This window comes from Schistocerca serialis, chromosome 11 (assembly GCF_023864345.2).
Source record: "Schistocerca serialis cubense isolate TAMUIC-IGC-003099 chromosome 11, iqSchSeri2.2, whole genome shotgun sequence".
NCBI classification, from domain to species: Eukaryota; Metazoa; Arthropoda; class Insecta; order Orthoptera; family Acrididae; genus Schistocerca; species Schistocerca serialis.
In genome coordinates this window covers 138862089-138887913 of record NC_064648.1, presented here as the reverse complement: position 1 = coordinate 138887913, position 25825 = coordinate 138862089, and the positions used below count along the sequence as shown (strand labels likewise).

Sequence of the window (25825 nt, the reverse complement as noted above, 5' to 3'; positions counted from 1 at the left end):
GAGTGATTATCACATCCACAAGAAAACCTAAATCTGGCAAAGTAGAAGAATCTTTTTACCCATTCGCCAAGTGTACAAGTTAGGTGGGTCGACAACATATTCCTGTCATATGACGCACATGCCGTCACCAGTGTCGTATAGAATATATCAGATGTGTTTTCCTGTGGAGGAATTGGTTGACCTATGACCTTGCGATCAAATGTTTTCGGTTCCGATTGGAGAAGCACGTCCTTTCGTCTACTAATCGCACGGTTTTGCGATGCGGTCGCAAAACACAGACACTAAACTTATTACAGTGAACAGAGACGTCAATGAACGAACGGACAGATAATAACTATGCAAAAATAAAGAAAGTAAAATTTTCGCTCGTGGGAAGACTTGAACCAAGGACCTCTCTTTCTGCAGCTGCTCGCTCTATCACGGGACCACGGCGCTCCTGAGCTCACTTTGTCCTTTATGTTGCGTATGTGACCAAGACTGATGACCAGTTTGTATATTTTGCTTATTTTTTCACAGTTCCACACAACTTCTTCCTGTTTTCTCAATTGATCTGTGTTCAGCTTATCAAGGCCTATCCACTGTGCCAAGTTATAACTAAAACTGAGGGGGGTGCGATGGAGAGGTTCCCTTGTTAGTTGCGACTTGTCACTGAAACCGCAGAAAGCAGTGCTAAATTCGACCAATAGATGGCTCACGTCTTTGAATGTGAAATACTACTTGCGACTGCTAACTGTGACTGAAATCGCAGTTAGATTGTGTAAAGTTGCTACTGTGATATCTGTGACTTCTCAGTCACTGCGATTTCTAACAGATACGCGATTTCCTGCCCACCACTAGTAATTAGTGTGGGCGTTTACGGTGAATTGTAGCTCAGGGAAAACTCGGTGATGTTAGCGAAGTGGTAGTGGTCCTCCGACTCAGACTGACTTGGCTGGGGTAATTGGATAGCGATAATCTCAGTTTGTTATCTAAATTTGGGAGTAATGTTTTTTGAGTGACCGTCTTCCTGTTGAGTTTGAACTGTGTATTTCGTACAGCCAGTCGATAGTAATGTCCTGGGCTTGCCTGTGAATGTTCCCAGTACTGCGGTCGTAACTCGGGATCTTGCCTGGGGGTAAGTAGGTAGCACGAGTGCCGTTAACTACTGGCTTTCGAGCGATGAGGTTCGATACTTTCCAGCGGGTCGAGGCTCGGCTGGCGACCACTGTGTCGGACAAACTTTACGCGTGTCCCGGTGGTGCAGGACGCTTGTGTGGGTGGGCCGCTAAGCACCCCCAGTGCGCCCCGTGTCGGCTCTGGCCGGCACCACCTAAAGAGAAGGCCGCGGCGCGCTCCTGTGACGTCACGCAGAGCGGGCCAGGGTTGGCTTGGCGCTGCGCTGACAGAATCGAGGCGCACGGCCTGCAAATCTTCGTCAAACGGTTTTACAGAATGTGTTGAGCTGCCGGCGCCCCCCTGCGGGCTGGCGGGCTGCACCCGGCACCTGCCTCCCTCGTGGCGCTGCGGCCTCTGGTTCCACTGCGTCCAGCATGGAAATCGCGGTTATCACCGCGGGTGCCTGCTAAGTGCGCGATGATGCCTGTAGTTTCACAATTCACGAAAATCACTCCACGTAGTACTATTTATCACAGGGTTTTCAGTTGGGCTGGATACTAAATACACACAGACACTCCTTTACTTTGCTCACTCAGGTTTTATTTGAACGAATGGGAGATCGTCTATTGATTACGAATCACAACAATTTCTGCGTACTGTGTGCTTCTAGTGAAGCTACTATGGCACATGTTTTCCAGGACTCACAGTACTGGCACAAATTTATCCTTCCACAGTACTGTTCCTGTAAATACGCCTTTAAGTAATGTTCTTCCTTGCCCAAGAGTGGCACATGGAACATTAACTTTTAACATCTGCCATAGTACCCTTACAAACCTCTAGCTTAACAAATCACCATCTTGTCTCACAAACCCAATAATGCTAATCTCATATAACTCTGCCATTCGACAATTTGCGTTCACTTCAAGCCACATTTCACACAACAAGTCATGTGTTACTTTATTACTATACCTGTTTGAGTCACTATGTAATCGAACCACTAATAAGCTCAACAAACCCATTTACACTTTCATGCACACACCACTTCAGTCATTGGCCCCTCTCTTTTGATTTTATAAATATCTGAATGTCTCTTGTCATGGTACTTGAATTACAAATCATGTAAAAGTACATCTTTCACACACATATGGAAAATTTCCTTGTTTCAGACATAATGTTATATACTAATATCATACATTGTACATTAATAAAACCGACAAACTGCAAAGACAGATCCTCGAAGGAAAACGGAGAAAAAACGTCCGACGAACATCTGTCCAGAAATGCACCATCGCCACGGTAGATGACACTGACGAACGGGAATTCCTCCGACAACGTGCTGCGTTTACCTTGTATATAACAGGCCGTGTGATTAACGCAGCCTATTGTATACACGAAGCATTTCCCAACAATTTTAGTAAATAGTCTCAATGCATTAGAATAGGCAGACAGGGGCTACCACTCACAAATAAGCACACAGTTATAAATGAAGGAGACGTTAGGAAAGAGAAGTACTGGCTGTACGATATCAGATTTAATGAAATTTGATATTGTCATACCAGGTAGAGTCCATTTTTATTGCTGGGTTTAATGCAGTGTGGTGTGGAGACAGTTATTTGGGAAAAATACTGAAGGAGGCTACAGCGAGGATTCTGAAAAGGGAGACTGTTCATTGTTTCTCCTGGCCAGATTCCTCTCGGCTGCTGAACACAGCTCTACACCTGCAGGGATGTTGGTTGGGTCCCACCAAAGAAGTATCCTGTTCTTGAGTATGGGGAGCGTCGTTCCATTGCAAACGAAACAGACGAAGAGCACTGGTCCTTGCAGCATCGTAACTAGATGCATATAGTACACAAACTGCGCTATTCCCTGAGCCTGGTGGAACCCAATTCTAATAATAATTCCTGTTCCACTTAATATAATGGCCTTAACTGACATAAAAAGACATTCCTTCTTTGAGGCAAATTTCTTGTTATCAACAATTTCGAGTTGCCGCATGGAGCACCGATTACGTAGGTACATGTATCCAAGCAGTCCGAGACAAACCAAGTTGAATGCCACAGACACTGAAATCCCTGCAAGGACTACTATACGACTGTAGATCAGGTAATATTTACCCGTCTTTTCCAAAGCAGCAGCTGCCACACATACTATACTCCACGGTATAAGCACACACAGCACCTCACGACGGAATAACTGGCTTAGTTCAGCAGGTAGTAGCTGGTCAGGAAGCCTGAGATGGCGGACACAAGAATACATCTGGTAGCAGAATGAGTTCAGCCAGATACAGCTGAGAAGTGTGAGGGCGCTGTCTATCAGCACTGCTGTTGGTAAGTCAGGGACGCCTGCCATACGATACACGACCTCAGAACACAGGATCTGGACTATGCACGTGATCTGAAAGGACAAGAATATCTTTCCAGGCAAATTACGTAACTGGGGAAGATACAAGTATACCCCGGCAGTCGAAAAACGGAAAATTAAATTTACCAGTATAAATGAGATTTCTAAAGGCTTCAAGCTGTCGATTTTAAAATCCTTGTATTTCAAGGTGGCATTGTTTAAACTGTTTTTGTAGTTCAGTGTTTCTTCTGTTAGCTTTTGATAGAGCATCCTGTTAGTACTACGGAATACTCCAAATCCGAAACTAGTGTACGTATAATTATGGGAAGTCTTAATGGAGGAATATTCGCTACACTTTAGCAACAGAATAGCTCTGGAAACAGAGCATATGGCGTCTGTAGCGTTCGACTGCAGACATGATTGATCGTCAGGACTATCGAAATAGCAGCGAGCATCGTGCACGGACTGTATCATACTGAACGGGACGTCCTGACAAATGCCGTACGAGTTGACCGCCATCCAGGCCAGCAGACAGAGGTTGACGTTTATCCTCTGCGTGTAGGCCAGGTAGCTGGTGACGGGTATGTGGGGCGACCTCTGCACCACGTCGTCCCACAGCTGCTCGCGGCACCGCTCGTGCTGCTTCACGGCTTCCAGTGGCAGGTCTTCCAGCGGACACGTGGGGTGGTCCAGGGCGTTCACCAACAGCTGCACGCAGTCAGTGTCCACGGAGAGCGTATCGTGGCTTCTGTCCTCCAGCTGCCACTCCTCGTCTGCAAGAAAACGACAGCAAGTAGGTGGTGCCCGTACACTGCAGGCAGCTGAATCCAAAGTCTTCTCTGGATGACGAGCCTGGGCGTTGTTTACCCACATTACCCTGGTTCAGTTACCCAGAACTATGTAAGGCGGCATGTCAACACAAAGTAAGAGTATTAACAAACAGAGATATCATTGTTAATATTCACGTCTATTTCATCTACAGGGTGTCCAAGAAGTCCCTGTATCGCTCTTGACATAGTAAAAATAAGGAAGTAAATAGGTTTTATTGATAGTCCTGCACTGAAGATATTAAAAAAACAATGTTATCAGAATTATATTTTTGTTTCAGCACAGCAGTCTTTGAGTTCCGAATCCATGGACCAACAGTTATCTTGTAAAGGAGAGATTAGTGGAGGATTCGTGGGTGCATGAACATCCGCAGATAGGAGAAACTATGTAAGGCATGATGGGACCATTTGCCTCAGTCCCCCTCGTAAAGTAGCCATGCCTGATTGAGATAAATGTCCTGTATTTTTAGGCTGTCTCAGAGACAGACCACATATTGGAAGCAATAAAAACTGAGAGGAAACGTGTGTCACCCACTCTTAATCAGATGAGCAGTCTCCAATGAAAATCATTTGCAAAAGAGCAGTTGGACTTCAAGCATCTTCTTCACCACACTCAAAAAATATGAATACGAAAGGATTTAGGCCCATATTTGTTACTGAATTATCTGACAGTAGTGTGGAGCAACGATTTGTAACCTACCGTACTTCGTTGTGCCGACTTGTGCCATGTCTCGCTCAAGAGTGTTGTTTACGTATAAATGTGCCATATACCACTGTTTGCTCAGGAAAAATATTGTTTTCTTGTCTAAGGGAAGTACCCATTATCAGCAAGAGTTGGAAAGGAACCTACCTCACCTTATGTGGGCCATTGTCTGATCAGAATACCTGTTAGGACCACATTCTTTTGAAGCTTACATGAATGGGAACTTCTATTTCTCTGTACAACAGAAGTTTTCAGTATCTCAGCTCCATGACAAGGCAGTCACGGATCTTGTGTGGTTGTAGAAGGAAGGAGCTTGAGTCTCGTTTCGTTGTTCAGATGTGTGGGTTTCTTAATGAACAACTTATTCTCGGATTCTATTTGGTTCTGCAGCATTTAAAGCCACATTAAAATGGTTACCACGAAATCCCAACATTACCACCTCAACAACCTATTGAAATTGTCATGACAAACTTTTGATCTTACCACGCAAATAACTGAATATGAAGAATAATAAAGCCTCATGTGGCTCAACGTTGAAAGATTAATGGAAAATTGACACAAGTGTTGAGGAAGTCTTTCTAAGCAGAATTACTAGAACGATCCGCAATAAAGCAAGGGGGACAGCGAGACACATAGATATCTGAGGAAGGTGTGATCGTCCACACGCTGATCCGTTGGAAACGTATTTTTTTTTATATCTAACTACGTCCACATTGAATATACTCTTTTGACATAACTATATAGGCGTGCTGTACAAAGAAATAGGGTGGAGGCTGAATTCTCGTCTTTCTGATATTTCACTTTCCTCCGTGTAGTGACCCCATCACGCAGCGTAAAAAAAAGTGATGGAGCAGATTTGTCACCAGTTTGTTTCGTTAGAACGAGAATGTCGAGAAAAGGCACAACAAAATACAGTAGCCGACGATTTTGGAAGTACCTTTACCACAATGAACGATTTGCTGTTAATACTCTGTTTGCATAAATTCAAAAACACGCAGAAAAATGTAATTACTTCCTCTCACTCGTACCTTGTGTAATGATAACAATGCAGCAATAAATGCAATTGGGACATATATGTCTCAGCTGCTGAGTGGATGAATGTGGGATTACAACTCCAGAGATTTGGGATTCAGGCATTGCTCCCGAGATTCCTTCTCTCACTTATCTCTTCTTTCACCTCTGACATTGATTTATGGAAATCGAAAATGTTGGAACTGTAGAATTGTTCGGAGACCCAATAATTAACTGTGTCCCACAATTATTAACTCGGTAAGTTAGTTCAGAAGTAGGAAGACGGCGAATGACCACAACCTGCAGTAGGACAGTGGCTCGCGAAGCACTGTGGTGACCAAACCAGGCTTCAGCTTGATGACGGCTTTACCTACTGCATTCTGAGAAGTGCTGATGGTCGTTTTCCTCGAGCACTATTCCTGTTCAGAGTACAAATCAAAGGACAATGATACACATGCTACACATCATCCAATGTATACAGGGTGAGTCATCTAACGTTACCGCTGGATATATTTCGTAAACCACATCAAATACTGACGAACCGATTCCACAGACCGAACGTGAGGAGAGGGGCTAGTGTAACTGTTTAATACAAACCATACAAAAATGCACGGAAGTATGTTTTTTTACACAAACCTACGTTTTTTTAAATGGAGCCACGTTAGTTTTGTTAGCACATCTGAACATATAAACAAATATGTAATCAGTGCCGTTTGTTGCATTGTGAAATGTTAATTACATCCGGAGATATTGTAACCTAAAGTTGACGCTTGAAACCTCCGACATTCAGTTGCGTCTTGTAACAAACACGGGCCACGGTCGGCGAGCAGCATCTGCAGGGACATGTTTACGATGACGACCGTGTTTACGAGTGTGGCTGTAGTGCACTGTTGTGGTTTGGCCTAGCTGTCGCAGTGTCCGCATGTAGCGCTTGCTGCTATTGTTATTCTGCATTCGTCTCCGCACGCAGACCAACTGTAGTACACCGTGTTACCAGACGTCTGTGATAGTGTAGTGTTGTAGGAACTGTGACCATGGTGTATTCGAACTCTGAAAAGGCGGAGATGATACTCAACTATGGCGAGTGTCGACGAAATGCAGCTGAAGCTTGCAGGGTGTATGCAGAACGGTACCAGGACAGAGAGCATCCAACGTGCTGCACATTGCAAAACATCTACCGCCAACTGTATGCAACAGGTATGGTCGTAGCACGCAAACGGGTCCGTAACAGGCCCGTCACAGGAGAAGCGGGTGCAATTGGTGTGTTAGCTGCTGTTGCCATGAACCCACACATGAGTACACGGGACGTTGCGAGAGCCGGTGGACTGAGTCAAAGTAGTGTCATGCGCATACTGCATCGTCACCCCTTTCACCCGTTTCATGTGTCGCTACATCAGCAATTACATGGTGATGACTTTACTCATCGAGTGCAATTCTGTCAATGGGCATTAACAGAGAATGCGTTGAAGTTCTACCTGTTTACCGATGAAGAGGGTTTCAGAAACCACGGGGCAGTGAATCTACGGAAGATGCATTACTGGTCCGTGGGCAGTCCTCACTGGCTCAGACAGGTAGAGCGACAGCGACCGTGGACTGTAAATGTATGGTGCGGAATCATTGGCGACCACCTCATTGGTCCTCACCTCACTGCAGGGGCCCAAACAGCTGCAACATACATCGCGTTTCTACAGAATGATCTGGCAACGTTGCTCGAAAATGTCCCACTGGAACCGCGTCGACGTATGTGGTATCAGCATGATGGCGCACCTGCACATTCCGCAATTAACACTAGGCTGACCCTTGACAGGATGTTCGACGGGCGTTTCATAGGACGTGGAGGACGCATAAATTGGCCAGCCCGTTCTCCTGATCTTACACCTCTGGACTTCTTTCTGTGGGGTACGTTAAAGGAGAATGTGTACCGTGATGCGCTTGCAACCCCAGAGGATATGAAACAACGTATTGTGGCAGCCTGCGGCGACATTACACCAGATGTACTGCGGCGTGTACGACATTCATTACGCCAGAGTTTGCAATTGTGTGCAGCAAATGATGGCCACCACATTGAACATCTACTGGCCTGACATGTCGGGACACTCTCTATTCCACCCCGTAATTGAAAACGGAAACCACGTGTGTACGTGTACCTCACCCCTCATGGTAATGTACATGTGCGTCAGTGAAAAAGACCAATAAAGAGGTGTTAGCATGTGGACGTAATGTGCTGTTCCAGTCTCTTCTGTACCTAAGGTCCATCACCGTTCCCTTTGGATCCCTACGTAATTCGGTGATCTCCGATACACACGATCGAACAGCGGAGGAGTGGTACTCAAGCGTCAACTTTAGGTTACAATATCTCCGGATGTAATTAACATTTTACAATGCAACAAACGGCACTGATTACGTATTTGTTTATATGTTCAGATGTGCTAACAAAACTAACGGGGTTCCATTTAAAAAAAACGTAGGTGTGTGTTAAAAAACATACTTCCGTGCATTTTTTTATGGTTTGTATTAACCAATTACACTAGCCCCTCTCCTCACGTTCGGTCTGTGGAATCGATTCGTCAGTATTTGATCTGGTTTACGAAATATATCCAGCGGTAATGTTAGGTGACTCACCCTGTATCGTTCATTGCCGTGTTGAGCGCAAATGTATACCCAGTAAGACGAATAAGTTGTGAAAGATTCTTATACACAGGCACATTCTGTGAAAGGCCGAATGCACGACTTTGTCGTAAACACTCCATTTTCTTTGTTATTCATTCCTCTCCCACCACATTATCGTGTGGTGCGCAAGCTTCGGACACTTTGCTGCTCTTCAGCCTATCGAAGTTAGGCCAGTATAGTTTTTATGGGAGAATGAATAAAATGATAGGTTTCAAAAAAATAAAAGACATAGCGTTTCTACATAAACACATGTACATTGAAGTTGATGATGGTGCTATGGTGAAGATAAGGCTCTTGCTTCTGGCAAGTCACTGGCAGTCAGTTCCCAATAACTACTACGAGGGTAATACAGTATGATGCAGGTGCCGGCCAGAAAGGGTGTATGTATTCAAGGTGTTGGAGTGGGCTGGGAAGTATGATTGACAAGTTGATGAGGGTAGAGGGAGGTGTGAGGGAGGGATGACAGTGGTCAGGAGGCTGGAAGCAGGATCATCTACATATTGAAGAGGCGTAGACGCTAGGATTATAGCTGGTTGGAGGACTAAGTGTCTACATACTATTCTGGAACAGGAACTAGCCAGCTGAAGTTCCGCTCGAATAGGATACAGAATGGTGGCAAGTGGAGGGTGGATATGACATGTTGGTATAGGCGCACCAGAAGCCTAGGTATCCAGAGGATAGGCGAGAAAAATTGCTTGTGTTCCCCAAGTTTATGGGACGTTTACAATTTGTGACAAAGTCTGATGAACTTCAGAAGAGAGGGCAATCTAATCAGCTGGTAGAGGTTGCGTCTGAGACTGCAAATATGATACAGAGTGCAAGGTGTTCTAAGACTGTAAGGAATGGTAAATTTTTGAGAGTGCTGAGATCCAAGCCATATTGGCGAAAGTAACACTGGGGCCACTAAGGCTTTTGGAAAGACGAAGGAAGAAACAAGATCAGGGGTTAACGTCCTGTTGGTGAAACAGCTATTAGAGCATAACCCAGAATTGGGAAGAACGGGAAAGCAGGACAGCTGCGTCCATCCATAGGAACCGTCGTGTCATTCACCTTAAGCTGTGTAGGGACATCGCAGAGAAACTAAATATGGTCGAAAATCAAGTTTGGAGCCAACAGCTTACCACAGCATCGCCTCGTTTAGTGGGTTTTACCCAAGTACAGAGGATGGCTGAATGATGGAATCCCCACATTGTCGAGTTTCCTGTCTTTCCTGTTTGTTGTAAGCTGTTATTCCAAGATATGAGAAAGTGAGAGTCCTCTGCCCATGTCAGCAGAGAGGAATGGAGCAGCAGGTCCACCGCCTTACTGCAAGCGCTTATCTTCCTCCACGTAATTGGGCACTGTCCTTGCATTGTGAGAGAACTGTGACTCGGAGTTATCTGTTGAGTGTACGTGACTGTAATGGATGCGTTAAGAGCTTAACATCCACATCTGACACACATGTTGTTGTGTCATGCTTTTAATAAATTTACAAGTAGATAGATGAAACAGTCAATGATCAGAACGCCTTATTGTTTGGAAAGCAATACACTTATCTTTAGCTCCTCGTGGCTGTGGCTGTGTGATCACGTGTGGTATTAATTGGGGTCCAACTACACAGGAGCTGCTGAAAACACTGAGCGGCATTACAGTGCAAGTCTGCACATGATGAGCACTGAACGTTTACTACAACTGTGCCAAATATGTGTCTGTTGTTGGCCCTCGACTCTCTGTATGTGCATGCTTGGCCTAGGCTTGACTGAGTGACGTTACGCCGACACTGCACTCTGAAGGCAGAAATTCGTCGCTTCTTTGCAGTCGTCATGGAACTGTTGATACCCTCGTAGACAGAACAGAAGTCAGGCTGGACTTTGGCAGAACTCGTACCAGGCACTGGCAGAGCTGGAAATACTTGTCGTGTGTGGCGCCTCGAAGCTACAGGAGGAGTGGCTTACTACTTCTTTCTCATAGGCGGTGGCGATGCTGCTTAGGTGTACAGCATCTCTGCGGTGGTCGATTGACGATTTGCTGCAGGCGATTATCGTCGACACCACATGTGTGACCTTCAACAGTGTCACAGGCGTCATCAGTGTATCATGATACACTGAGGAGAGGTAATGTAATGTAGAACACTGACACGAGGTCTGGTGATGAGAAACTTTATGCTTCAATTTCCCCTCCCATTACTGGGGATATACCAGCAATGCAAATTTCTTCCATCACCTGGATTCGAACCAGCTTACCTTTGAACAGAGTACCACCACACAGTCCTGTTTATGTGTGCCATGGTGGAAGTTAGGGAGAGAGAAATGATTGGTGGTATTTATTGTAATAATTCCTTGGGTTTTTAACAAAAGTGTTTTTGATGTAGCAGAGGCTACACCAAGAGGTGAAGTTATCGAGGCAGATGGAGATATGCTGTTGAGTAAGATTTACAGTAACAAAAGAAGCATGGTGTGCCAGACAAGGAGCTATACAGTAAACATAATTCATTGGGACACCTGGCACTTGCCAGTTTCCTCCCAGAGATCCGAATGTGCGACTATTGCGGAATATTTCGCCAGTGGAGCAGTCATCATACCACTTTTCAATTATAGGCCACATGTCCTGTGGACAGACACCAGTGGTTCCCATTACCTTCTGCATTCTCATGCCTTTGAGCACTGCTGACTCTTCAGGGTTTTAGGAGCAGGGGAAGAAAGTTCCTTGAAGCTCTATCCGCCCATCCATCATTACTGATGATTTTTATTCTAAATTTAAGCAGTAGCGAGGTTTGAACCTTGGTCCCATGACGTTTTGATTAGTATACAAAGACACTACCCTTAAATCATAGGTGAGCTGTGGGATATAAACTTGCATACAGTATGATATCACACAACTTCACTAGAGCTAGTAGGAAATAAGAGTTTTTTAAGGAGGTCGAAAGTAATGGAGTCATGAGCAGCCTCTCATAAAAATTTCCTGAAATTGTAAGACGTCGTGGTCTCCTTCATTGCTTACATATTCTGCCCTCACAATCATATTCTGCACATCAAGACGCTTCATTCGAGCCCAAACTCGATAAGATAAAGTCAGTATTGTATGAATTCATGTAAACGATATGCAAATAACTAATAAATCGCAAGTGCGCACTGTGGTTGAAATACTCGAGGCTGGCGTACACACATACATTCCAGACACGATGGTCACAGGAGCTTTTAGCTCGAGAGAGGCCGGTCCCAAGCTATCTACATCGGCCAGTTACCGCCTGTAGAGCAGACAGCGTTAGCCCGAGTGAAAGGACATCCCCGTGTTCGGCTTAAAAGCAAATTCCGCTACATTGTGTGGGAGCGGTTAGCCTATGCATTCTTTACACATAGAACGCAGTTTCAGAGATTTTCACAGGGAGACAGCAAACGCCAAACACTGATACTACAGATTTCCGGATTGGTCACCTTAAACAAAACGTCATTCTCCCGTTTTAGAAGAGCAATGCTGATTGGCAGACGATATTTCTGACGCCTTGAGCTGAAGGAGTAATGGAAGAAATCGAAAGATATACCCCTTCACGTCTGGCGTGCAGAGGGGCCGTTCCGTTGTCGCTCTTGGAGCGAAAACACGTAACGAGAGCGTGCGCGCTCGTACATGTACTCAAAGAGCGAGGAACAAGTCTGTCCTCAGTACTTCACTGGGAGAGCACCTCTGTCGAGAGCCAATTGGAGTGCGACTGTATATTGAGTCCTTGCGATTAAGCATTGTTCACTGTGTTGGCCACCACACTTATTGTGTGGTGTGAACGGACTGAGTAATAGTTAAACACCTGCGAGCGAATTTTTGAGTGGCATCGTGGTGGACTGGTTATGTGACCGGTGTACCACGCCAATAGACTAGGGGCAAATAGGAGTCCTTGACTTCATCAAGGTGTAGGGAGAGTTTGATTGGCGAAGGTCAATCCAGATAGAGCGAGAGTTATCTTATTTGTCGGCAGCGAGCAGCGCAGACAGCAGTCATCACAGCTACAGCTCTTGCGACCCCCACATTTCCTCCACAACAGTACGCTTCACTGCATATCACACGTGACAGCCTCGACTGTACCTAGCAACATTCTAACTGATAATTATTCAAGTTGAATAGGTGCGGCTCTCAGCCATTCTGCCAAGTCAATAACAATCTTAAACTTTGTATAGAAATTTCATTAGCGAATCCTATCCTTAAGAGGTAACTTCACATTCTGAAAAGAACCCACAAATAACGTGTTCAATTCATAACTAAAAGTGCTATTGTGATTTCTCAGAATTTTTGCAAAATAAATAATAATTTTCGTTGCTTTCATGTTTATCTTATACTAACTAGCACTACTCCAGTACCCCACTAGTTACGTAAGAAATTTTGTGAATTTTTGTGTCATTTCCTTACAGTGGACGACTCCAGAAGGTATTTATTGCTGAAAGTTTTTCAGGCATTTCTCTTTAGAGCTTTAGGAGTGTCCGTCTGACTTCTGTAGTAGTGTGGGGGTGGAAATTGCATCTTGCAGGGGATAAAGGGTACATCTCAGGTTACTCTGTTGCGCAGAATAACAGAATAACACCAACCCACACACTCACAAAATGTGTGACTTTATAGTCTTGTGTTGTAAATGCTATATTTAATTCGTTTTGTGACGTTATAGACAGGTATTTTAAACTGGGCCCAAGAGATATGGTGGTCGTATTTGTGTGACACTGTATGTACCGAATTGTCGAGCAGTCATTAGATACAGTGAGTATATCTTTAAGATATGAAGCACTGAGTCTGGCTTGTTGAGGTTGTTTGGTAACGTGTGGTTGTTATGGATGAGAGGAGAATGAATCATTTTTCAATAGATTGTTCAGTTAATGGAAAATGGGGCAGTGTTTTTGTTCATGTGTATCACCAATCCCAGGGTTTCTGATCTGCAGAATGAGGTGCTGGTATCAGGATATCTCACAAGCACCCATTGGCAATACCATCTGATTGTATGTTGTAGCAATTATCTGTGCTTTGTAGAGTGTAGAGGGACTGGGACTGTGTTACGAAACTGTAACAATTTTCATTAAAGTATAGTTGTAGCATTGAGATAACATGTGAGTGATGAAGACGGTGAGCTCGACTGACGGTGTAGAAAACTGTGGATCTGAACTCAATATCTTTGATGGTGAGGATGGAATGCATGTAGTTGTTGGGATGCGGAATGTAAGTTTAGTGTCGTGAATAATGCGTTTACTTTATATTTATTAGAATTGAGGCTGTGTAGATGATGCAGTTGTGCAAGGATTGTACATTTGGCATATTTAACATGGGTGGTTTTACGAACTTCCAGTATGCTGCTGTAGTTTGGGTCAGCAACTTCAGGTAATCAGTGAACGAAAAACCGTTCCGAGGGTTTGTTCATTCGATGAGTTATCTGCATGCACTGTAACTGTTCATTGCACGTTATTGACATCTTCGGAAATGCCATTTTCGACTATGTTTTGGCGATTTGAAAATGGGTCTCGGTCCGAAACAAATCATCGAATCAATAAAAAATAAAAATTTGCAACTTGGACTGGTCTTGTTTGTAATTGGGATAGGCCAGGTGGTTCTGCGATACTGGGTCAGATAGTCGTCACACTGGAAGTATTTTTGACATCTGTAGCCTTGGATTTGCGATTTAGTTGATTTTACACAATGGCAGTGACAGCAAATCAGGACTCAGTTCCTGATACGTTGGTCTGTTGTGGGCAAGCATCTAGTTCTGCTGGTCAGTGATGCGTAAAACAACCGACAGTAAAGCACCACGGTTTTAATAGTGGCGAGGGCAACTCTTTCAGACAGGGCCGTTGTAGCAGCCTGCTGGATGTCGCAAGCCATCTCCAACATCGCCACGTGCTCAGAAGAGATTCGCACCCGTTTCTTCTTTCCCTCCCCCCCCCCTCCCCCCCTCCCTATCTCACCCGAACTGCCACGATCTCTCCGATCTCTCTGGATTTTCACGAGAACTTTCCCCTGAAGATATCTTCAATGTCGGGCTTAAAGTTAGCTTCCAGACAAACGGCTAGTTGTCCACAACTCTGTAAGCTCTTGTCGCTGCTCATTCTTTAATATCTTGTCGCAACTCGCGAGGAATAGAAACATCAACTTCATCTCACACGTTTGTTCTCGGTGTCCATAACAGTTTCAGTCATACTTACAGACTTGCTGCAGAGTGCAGCTCAGTCTAGAAACAGATGGGGTAAGAGTCTGCTTGTTTAGTAACTTGCTAACAATGCGTATTTCCGTTTATGTGCCACTATTATTCTTATGAGTGTTTGCACTAAATTATCGACTGCAGCCGAAATTTTGTAAAGACCGTTCTTCGCAGTATTACAGTCCCTGGTTCTAATATACGCATATTCTTATGATAACTTACTTCTTTATGTGTTGTAACCCTTTTCGACCACCGTAGTTTTTTAATTAGTCGGTTTACTACCAATTAGAACCCTGCAAGTTCGATTGCCTGAAGCGGTCAAGAGTGACAACGGCAGGCATAAATAACTTTTCCGCTGAGGGAGCACAAGCTCACTGTCCCCCCTTCCTCTCATTTAAATGGAGTTACCCCCTACCGAACAAGAAGCTATCAGACAGTTACAAAGAAAGAAATGAACGATTACAGCTCGTTTCATGTCTGGTGCAACGGTAGATAGATGATCGAGTAAGAGATAAAGTCCAGCAACGAGAGTAAAATAATAAATTTAAAGAATATAGTGATTCGAACAAACAGGTGCGATAGCTGAAAATACAGTGTTTCCTCAGTCCTACTACAGTTCATAGTAGTAACATTTCTAAGGATAATATTAACAGTGTATCTCATACAATTAACTGTTCTGTTACAAATCTAAATATTGTTCGTCAAAGAAAATTAGTAAATACGAACAGTATCGTGCTAGGATCACACATGAGAAATCTAGAACACTACACCAGTTACAGTATTGACAGAAAATTAGCTTGTCTGTAGCCGTTATGTTGCAGAGATCATTCGCCATTTTTAAAAAGCCTTAGACTAGGTCTGAAGAAAACTACATGTGCAGAATTTTAGAGTGTTTATAGAAGATAAGAAGGAACACTTTTTTTATATGAGGCACGTGTCGCACACGTATGAAGGTCTTATCTGCACTGGCGTTCAGAGACGTTGTTCAAAGTGCTGTGGGATGGGCCCTGTTTTAGAGGTGCTACGGGCCTCCTACGGGAGGGAGACGAGTTGTTCAGTGTACAGACACTGGCGGACACCCCAGGTGAGGTGGTTGCCTCTTAGGCTGAGGCTGCAAACATTATTTGTGACACAGACCACTTGTTTCGAGTGTGTTGCACAATCATTAGCAGCCAGATGGCACTTGAGTAACGTCTCTAAAACATCACACCTGTGACATTTGTGTCACATAAAATTTGTTCTTTTTAATCTTCTCTAAACACTCCAAAATTTTGTGTACGTAGTCTTTTTTTAGTCCCTGCATAATGAAGAAGTCAATAATACATCGAAATGAAGTAGTTAGGTTGTCATAGATCCAGACGGAGAGTTGCCGAGGAATCTAAAAACTGACTTTGCAAAGAGCACCAGAGATCATGCGTGGCGTGCAAAATCACGCAAGATCTAAAACTACATGTTCAGAAGGATATTTGAATCTCAGTTGTCAGCGCATAACCGTGAAGTGGCCGGGTCCCAGTATTAAACTTACCTACAATCTTGAAGTCATCTTCGTAGAATGAATAGATGTAGTCAGCTGCATTGTACCAGGAGACACGATGGAAGGCGTACAGTTCGTCAGCGAGGCTGAACATTTGCGACGCCTCTGGCTGCCGCTCCTTGCACAGCGCACTGAAGTCGTCGTCAAAGGAGAGGCTCCACGGCTGATAGCGCAGCAGGCGTTCACTCAACAGCGGCCGCCTGTAGCACACAAGGTGCGAGGTTAAAAGTTGAAAACCTAGCATGTATAGTTTATGCAAGAACGTACAAGTATTCAGAACGGATTTCCACTCAGCAGTGGATTAGAAACTTTCTGGCAGATCAGTACTGTGTTTTAGCGCATCGAGATTTCATCTTTAGATTTCAGAGCACTTGAGTGAGACACCGATTATAACTATTTCTTGCAGGTCATCCACTCCGTTCTGTGGTGCTATACCGTTTTAAGTGGTTTCAGGCACATCAAACAGCAGAGCTTGCCGCAGAATACCTCTTTTTCTTTAAAGAAGAATTTCGTATGCATTGCAAGAGAGTGAACATGTGATATTTATGTTAACGATATGAATGACTTGTTCAAATTTGTTATAGATGATTTTAGACGCTGACATGTACACATGTCTGTCATGAGCTGAAGCAAAATCTTCCACATTACCACTTGAAAATGGCACAAAACGCCGAAACTGCAATTGTAAAACAATTTTTATAGTCAATGGCGAATATGACGTCCTTAAAAAAATAGACATCGAGCTGGGCTGGCAGGAACCGAGAGCCGCCGTCACAGCCTTACTTCCGCCAGTAGCTCAGCCGCTGCCCTCCAGCCGTCACGGAAGCTCCCCCGCACGGCCGGCGGCACCAGCGCTCCCGGAAGGATGGGCACTGCAGTCACCAGAGGCCCCGGGAGTTGCTTCCTGGGCGAATCCTCACTCTGCAGTGTTGAGTGCAAACGTCGGGGATCCGACCTGCCAGGGAGTTTCCTATCTGCATTAGGTGATGTGACATCTGCGATAATTTTCCGTAAAGACTGTAAAACAGCTGAAAGCAGAACTCTTACAGGAAGATGAGTTCAATGGACAAACGTGAATGCACCGTCAAGCACGTTCACTTATTCAGTCCCCTTCAACTAATCCAACGGCTAAGGACAGCACTATACGATGACTTAAACTATTTCAAATCCGTCTTTGAAAATACCAAACAGCCGGCCGCGGTGGTCGTCCGGTTCTAGGCGCTGCAGTCCGGAACCGTGGGACTGCTACGGTCGCAGGTTCGAATCCTGCCTCGGGCATGGATGTGTGTGATAGGTTAGTTAGGTTTAAGTAATTCTAAGTTCTAGGGGACTGATGACCTAAGATGTTGAGTCCCATAGTGCTCAGAGCCATTTGAACCATTTGAACCAAATACCAAACATGTGTTTTTATTTCACAATACGTGTTTTGCTTTACTCATTATACCCTTACCAGTTGTGGCATTTTTATAATGTTTCCGCTTACATCCGGCAGTGCGCAGCCCACCATCTCACACTTGTATGCTTCACGTGCAGAAGTACATGTCTGCTGACGTAAAACTTGACAAAATGACGCTTCAGTATTGCATACAAATGTTTGCTTACTTGGCTCTGAAGCATTCGCTCGGTCTCGTTTCGTGAGTGGTTGGCGCGGGTCTCTCGTTTGGCTGTGGAAATTATCATACAGAAATTGTTGGCCGTAAAACTTTGTCCTAAGGTCAGTGTTCCATACATCGATTCGATGCATCTGTGTCAGGTACATCTTATCATGAGAATGGAGCCCTCAGGATCGGGTATGAGACAATTTTTTTCCTGATTAATCTACGACTGCATTCCCTATAGCCCATCAACGATGGAAAGTCTCCATACTGCCAGATACAACGCAGAACAATCATTACTCCCTCTACTCCTTGTAGTATGGTCCTTGGTTATCACTGTTTACTTGACAACGACACCAGTGTGTTCAGGCAGAGTTGCATTACGTTTCATTTTGTTTATTTTATGTGCGGCAACAAATTATTAAGACAATTACGTACAGCTTACGAAAATGCATTTTCTTGAGATGTTACCGAATTTACAACATGCGGAAAACTTTTCAGTTATAGAAGTTAGGCGAACATTATGCGAACGAAATCTTAAGATTACATGACTTTTATCTACTCCAAGCCGGAACTCTGTCAGAGTTCTCTAACACGAGATAATTTTGGTTAAATACGGCGCACAGTGTTCTGCTCGCTTATCAAGTTCGGAAGCGGTCGCGCGCTCTGTTCGTTACGAGAAACAGGTCGCTAGGTTTGTAAGAAACCAGTTATTAATTTTTGTGATCCGCCTACTTATTTATAACGTACCAAACTATAAGACTTATGCTGTCAAAAGACAACATGGTGAACATCTGAAAGTGTCAGTGACACCGTCGTTTGGTGTAGGTCTACACCGAAGCTTTCTCGTACGTTAGTCTGAAAACTTAGGTCTACTAAAAACCAGCAAGAATGTTTTAACTTCTTTTGAAAGGTCGTCCCCTCTTCTTTGGTGATTTTCTGGAGGCAAGTAATGTTCTTATTGTGAAACCCATATAAACTTCTACAGTGTCTCTGTTCAGCATTTTGTTGGGCTACATATATCTTTCATTGCCTTCGAAGCAGCATGAATTCTGCCATTACTGTCAAAAAGTATGTAAAACTTAACCTGAACAGAACTTGCTCAGCTCAAAGAATGCCAAAGAGCTCCTTTCAATGTTTTCCGATTGTGAGAAGCTCCTCTAGTTTTATTCATTCGTCATCGGAGAACATTCTTTGTCTTAAGCAACATCCCTCACCCTTTTACTCACGTTGAGCACATTCTCGGCTGGAGTATATTCTCTGACTCGCTTTACTCATGTTAACCTCAAAATGTCCTCCCCAAATTTCCAGTACAAAGTATATCCTCCGTTTTACTGATACGCCCCACTATACTTCGCCAGCACCTCAGCTCTCACCTGGACTCTGTTAGCGGTTCTTCGCCGATCATCTCCCACCCTTCGCCGTCGTCTTCATTGCTTCACCACTCACAGAGAGCCGTAGTCTGGCAGCCCCTTCGCCACTGCCTCCGTCAAATGCTCCACCACCGTCGCCGCCACCTGCGCCACCGTCGACTCCCTCTCCAGCAGCCTCTGCCGCTGGCTCTGTCGCCAACACCGTCGCCAGCCCCAAACCGCGGCCCGCCCCATCGCCCCCACCACTGCCGGTGCAGGAAGTTCCAACCACATCCACCACCACTGTAGCTTCGTCACCGCCGTCATAAACTCCTGTCAATGTCCTTATCTACACACAACTGGGGCCACCTATTACACCACAACCCTCATGCATGCACTCATAAGACCAAACAGATGAGACAGAATAGATAAAACCTCACGATTTCAAATGAAACCAAGACAAAAATGATTTCACTAAATTTACGGACATGAAACGAATAATTCCTCTCCACTATCGTCCTTTGTATCTACATCTACATACATAATCCGCAAGCCACCGTGCGGTGCGTGGCGGAGGGTACCCTGTTTCACAACTAGTCGTTTCCTTTCCTGTTCGGCTCGCTGACAGAGCGAGGGACAGACGCCTGTCTATATACCTCCTTAGCAGCCGTAATTCCTCGTATCTTGTCTTCGTGGTCCCTACCAGGAATCTGTGCTGGCGTCATTAGGATCGTTCTGCAGCCAGGTTCTCTACACTTTCTCAGTTGTTTTCCTCGAAATGAGTGTCTTCGTCCCTGCTGAGCTCCAGAAGCATATACATAACACTTCCATGCTGATCGAAACTCGCGTAAGAAATCTAACTGCTCCGCCTGAATTGTTTCGATGCCTTCTTTCAATCCGACCTGGTGCAGATCCCAAACACTCGAGCAATGCTGAACAAGAAGTCGCTCTGGCATCCTAAACGGGGTCTCCCTCACACACGAACCACACTTTCACAAAACTCTCCCAATAAACCGAAGCCGACCGTTGGCGTTCCCTGCCAGAATCCTCACATGTTTATTCCATTTCATCTCGCTTCGCGACATTACGCCCAGATATTTAAACGAAGCGACTGGGGTAAGCAGGATACTTGGAATGCCGTATCCGGATATTACGGGTTCGTTTTTGCCACTTATCCGCTTTCTTCTACAGCAAGAGCCACCTGCCATTCATCATACCAACTAGAAATTATGTCGACGTTATCTTGTGTCAACCTGCAGTCACTCAATTTCGACGCCTTCCATGGGCACTGCTGATGATACCCTTGTCTCTGATGAACACTCGCCGACGACGAAAACATACTATTACTTAAGAAATCTTTGAGCCACACACATATCTGTCAACTTATTCCATATGCTCGTTCTTCCGTTATCACCCCGCAATGGGACACCGTGTCAAATGCTTTCGAGAAATCTAGAAATATGGAATCTGCCTGTTGCCCTTCATCTATAGCTCTCAGTGCATCATGCGAGAAAATGAAAAGGTGAGTTTCACAGAAGCGATGCTTACCAAAACCGTGTTGGTTTGTGCATATAAGCTCCTTACTCTGAAGAAAGTTGATTATGTTCGAACTGAGAATATGTTCAAGGATTCTGCAGGAAACAGGTGTTAGGGATATTGGTCTGCAATTTTGTGGGTCCGTTCTTTTACCTTTCTTATACACTGGAGTCACTTGCACTTTTCTCCATTCGCTTGGTTCTTAGCGCTGATAGCAAGATTCGCGGTAAATGCAAGCTAAGTAAGGGGCCAATGCCATACACTACTCTTTATAAAACCAAACTGGCATTCCACCTAGGCATTGCCACTTATTTATTTTCAGCTGTTTCAGCTGTTTCTCTACGCCAGCGGTACTCATTACTATGATTTCCATACGGGACTCTGTGCGATGGTCAAACGACGGCACGTTTGTACCATTCTCCTGCGTGAACGATTTCTTAAACGAGGAATTTTTAACTTCGGCCTTCCTTTTGGAATATTCTAGCGCCAAAGCAGACTGGTCAACGTGTGACTGTAATGGAAGCGTTAGATCCGCTTAACGATTTTGCAGAGGACCAAAACTTTTTCCGGTTCTCCTGTGGTAGCTGTTGTATGCTTCGCGCACAGATCTTTTCACAGATGCACGAATCTCTACAAATCTTGCTGTCCTCATTTGCGCGTTCTCTTCTGAACCGAGAATGTAACAGCATTTCGTTCCTCAGCATTTTCCGAATTTTGTTGTTAAAGCACGATGAGTCTTTTCCGCCCTTGATCCACTTAGTAGGCGCATACTTTTCCCGATCACGATTTACAGTCTCTTTAAACTTTAGCCATAATTCCTCTACGGCCATAATTCTGGAATTAAATGATTGTATTTTATTGTCTAAGTGAGACGCTGACAACTGCATATCAACTCTCCTAGCGTTCTCGACTGATTTACTGACTTTCGTAACCGTAGTCGCTATGATGACATCATGATCACTAATCCATAGACGTCCCAGTCTATACTCGGTAGGTTAGGGTCACCGCCAGCTAGTGTCGCGTGATCTGGATATTTATGCAATGCTGATTCTTTGAATGGCTCCACATCTGTCCCAGCGGAGCCGGGTGGGTGGTAAAAACATCCAACAACTGATATGGTTTCACCTAGTCCTGTTATGTGCGACCACGTAACTTCACTATTGCACTCAAATACAACCTCAGTAAAGAGAATATTTTTTGTCAACTGCAATGAACACTTCCCCTCCTACGGCGTCGAATATGTCTTTCCGATAAACATTCCAAGACTCGCTAAATATCTCAGAGTTTTTTTTACTTTGGGTCTTAGCCAGCTCTCAATTCAAGAATAATTTGAGGCTGAGAACGTTCATGGAGGAGAGCAAATTTGGGAACTACGTTACAAATACTTCGACAGTTGACTGATAAAAGTTTCAGAGTCGAACTGACTTTACTCTGAAAGCTATCTGATTTCCCTAAATGTGTACCAACTGGCGAGTGTTCATGACAGTACCTCAAACTACTGGCTAGCCTGAAACCCCCCATGTGCACTCCTCAAGTACTCTGCTATCCGATCAGCTGCTTCCTTTGTGTAGTGCACCCCTGTCTTGAAATCTACCCATCTCCGATTTTCAGTTCACCTTCCCAACCACTGTTACCTTCATTCCCACTGCCTGACACAATATCGATAGTTTTATCCCGTCACACTACCTGCCTGTGTCCGTACACAATGAACCGCTAACCCACTCACAGTTCTGATGACAGATCTGGAGTAGCAAACCAAAAATCCCCACACAATAAACATTGTGGAGTAACAATACCGTTCCTCAAAAACAGCTCCAGTTGGCTGCAAATCATGTTCAATCATCCTGCATAATACTTTATCCTGAGTGTGTATTTTACCACCCCGACCGTGATCTGTGCTACTGCCTGTCTCTGTCATCATCCTATAGCACGTAATTTCGTTCCTCACACTGACCACTGCCTCTCCACAGCTGTTTACCCACATCAATTCTCATGATGAACTTAACTGTGGATGTCGGTTGATCACCTTCGTTTCAGAAGACCTAGTCCATTTCCCAGACACACTCATCCCAAAGTAGCTCCCCTACCGACCTCTTCAGATATAACTGCAAAAGTCTTTCATGTAATTGATAGCAATCACGACTGAGTCTAATTGTCCATTCTAATCCACGTCTTCCACCTCCATAGCTACCCCACAATAAGCCACCTGAAAGAGTCCAACAACACCGCCACAAGACCTGGGCTGCCTGCTGGGAGCTTGCCCATTCCCACACAGGAGGCCACCTGGTCACACTCCATAGTGCCAACATATCTCCTACACTACTCCATTCCACGACCCCATATGTCAAACACTCGAGAGACTATTCCGCTTTCCTCCCGCTCGCAACCTCCAGTATTTACGCTCTATGCTACGGACTGATTTAAACACACCAAACACAGGACAAAATATAAGAACGATGGCCATCCGCTTCCTGCCCTCATCGCTGTTTAGATTTTTCCTCCATCTATTGAGATGAACATGACTTGTGGCCTCTTTTCCTGACCGACTGGATGCCAGTATCTGGACTAGAGTCGCAACTACACGGTATTACCGTAATTTCTCCCGAAGTGTTTTTTTTTTCTTTTTCGTTTTTTTTTTTTTTTTTTTTTTTTTGTCCCGAATAAGACGAGGACACGCTCACTTTTCGTTTCAGGTTCCACATCATTGTTTCCACAAATTATGAAAGCTTCGGAAGTATCTGTAACCATCAATACTTTCTCTAGTAATTCCAGTAATATCGTTTTTTGTGTCAGTTTTCTCCGCTGGTCTGTTACGTAATACGTGGAACATTTTAAGACACAATACGAATCAAAATATCGAAGGCTAAGCGGAGTCAAAAAACTTTGTAAATCACGAGTTTCTGTAACCATGCCCTACTGTCTATTAGTGCTAGTTCTTTACTCCAATCTGAATTAAATGATCCCTGTGTTTTCTATAGCTTTAATGAATACTTCCATGGATAAAAGTGAGATAAATTCCAATAAACCATAGTGAGTGCGACAGACATTTGAGTGTACACTGGTTTATACCTGATTATCATGTTCCCTGGCCTGTCCTTGTCTTCTTCCACCTCGTAGTGCTGTTTGTTGGCTAATTGCATGTCATGTACCCATCCGGTTAATTTCGTGCGCAGCATGTCTTTCACACGTTCCATGTCCTTAATCCAACCGTGGAGTTGCTGATCACTTGCGTGGTTACTCTGAGACACACAGAAAATAGTTCAAATTACTTTCATAACATCCACAAGCAGCAGCCTCTCTTAATATACAGTTACATGTAGCACTATTACATGACACTGAAATTACTGTCAGCGCATGAGTGTAGTACATTCAGTTTTGTACAGGCATAAAGACATTAATGCACAGCAGATGCCTAGTGGGGTTTTATTAAATAAATACATTTCTCAAACTGTGACATCAGATAAGAGATGTGCAGATATTTCTTGGTAGTTGACATTACAGACGTCTGAATGTATGAATGTATACTCCCGTGACGATGTATCCAACTGAAACGTTCTGGAGCTGCCAGCAGCGTCGAGTTCCTACGTGTAAAGCCACATGGCGTGGCTGGAACTCTGACGAGATTCTATTCAAACTTTTGAACGATTTTCGAAAATTGAATTGCCAGACTGTTGACAAATCCGTCAAAACCCTACTCGTTACCAACGCTCTGAGAAACCTGAACACATGTTATGACCTTCTACAAACGCAACGATAGACATCAGCCGCTCCATATGTGAAACATTCTCTGAGTTAATTGTGCACACACGAAATGTCAGTTTCACTCAAAATTTTGTAGCATTTCTCTGTTGCCTGGCTGATCGCTTTTGCCGAAAATTTGCGTTTGTTGCTCGTCATCTAACACGATGTCGTCTGTATCTGGTCTCGAATATTGCAGATTTGAAGGAATGTATTGACTGTCCGAGTGTTAAGATCATTTTCTCTGGACCATTTTCAGGTACGAAGCTCACAGTTATGTCACATATTAAGGTCTATACTCCTTTGACGTTGTACATATTTTAGGGTTCTAAGTCACTGCAATAAAGATCTGGCCATTTAAATGACATATTTTCATACTTGAAAAATCACCCACAGAAATCTATAAGGTGCTCCCTGTTGATTTAGAATCATGACATTTTGAAAGAAGCCAGATTTCACAGTGCAAATAAAGGAAAATATATTAAAGTCCAAAATTGGTAACTATATAACTCTAGAAAATACTTTTCGTATTATTTTTTATCAGTTTGTCTATTCGTCTGACCATCTGTTAGGAATCTTTTTCTCTGGATAAGTTCTGGGTATCATGTTCAAATTATGTCACATACAAAGGTATGTGGACCCTTGGCGGCGTAAAAACTGTGAGCTTATAGCTTACTCCCGTCAGTAGATACGGCCGTTTATGTCTCGTGTTTTGATAATCGAAAACTCACTCATCGAAACCTATAGGGTGCTCTCCATTGACTTGGAATCATGAGATTTGGCAACAACTAAGTTTTCCGGTACAAGTAAAGCAAAAAATATGAAACTTGTTAACTTTTCATTATATCACATAAAAATGTCGTTTTCGATTTGGACATACATTGTATTCATGACCTGTTGAAAGTATAACATACGAACATTACTGCATCCAAACATAAAATGTATGTTGTATTCATGATTTAGTACGTAAACGGAAATACGTTATTACATCTTCTCTCCCTACATATGTAAACTGAAGTCGTCTGCTTGCTTGTTCTTGTTTGTTTGGGCTGGGCTGAGGAAATAACGTAGAATTTCTGAATCGATCTTGGTATTCCTGGGGCCAGTATCTTGCCAGTAAAGTTACAGAGTCTCGATAACAGGCAAAAATCATAGGGAATTTCGATTCCCAGGATGGGGAGTTTGTACAGAACCCTTAGTGCGTGAGTCCCTCTCGCACTTGCCCATTCCGTTTTCCTTTCTTCTATCTACCCTAGCATCACCCAGTATGTTGTTCTGGAAG

General features: G+C 44.0%; 1 protein-coding gene across 1 annotated transcript; it reads right to left on the bottom strand.

Annotated features, from left to right (window-relative positions):
- Positions 1-2376: 2376 nt before the first annotated feature.
- Positions 2377-23919, bottom strand: LOC126426985 (uncharacterized). Its single transcript, XM_050089142.1, has 3 exons — positions 23875-23919; positions 16314-16522; positions 2377-4208 (listed from the first exon to the last, which is right to left on the bottom strand). The coding sequence occupies exons 1-3, from the start codon at positions 23883-23885 to the stop codon at positions 2731-2733; spliced, it is 1698 nt and encodes a 565-aa protein (XP_049945099.1). The 5' UTR covers positions 23886-23919; the 3' UTR covers positions 2377-2730.
- Positions 23920-25825: the final 1906 nt, after the last annotated feature.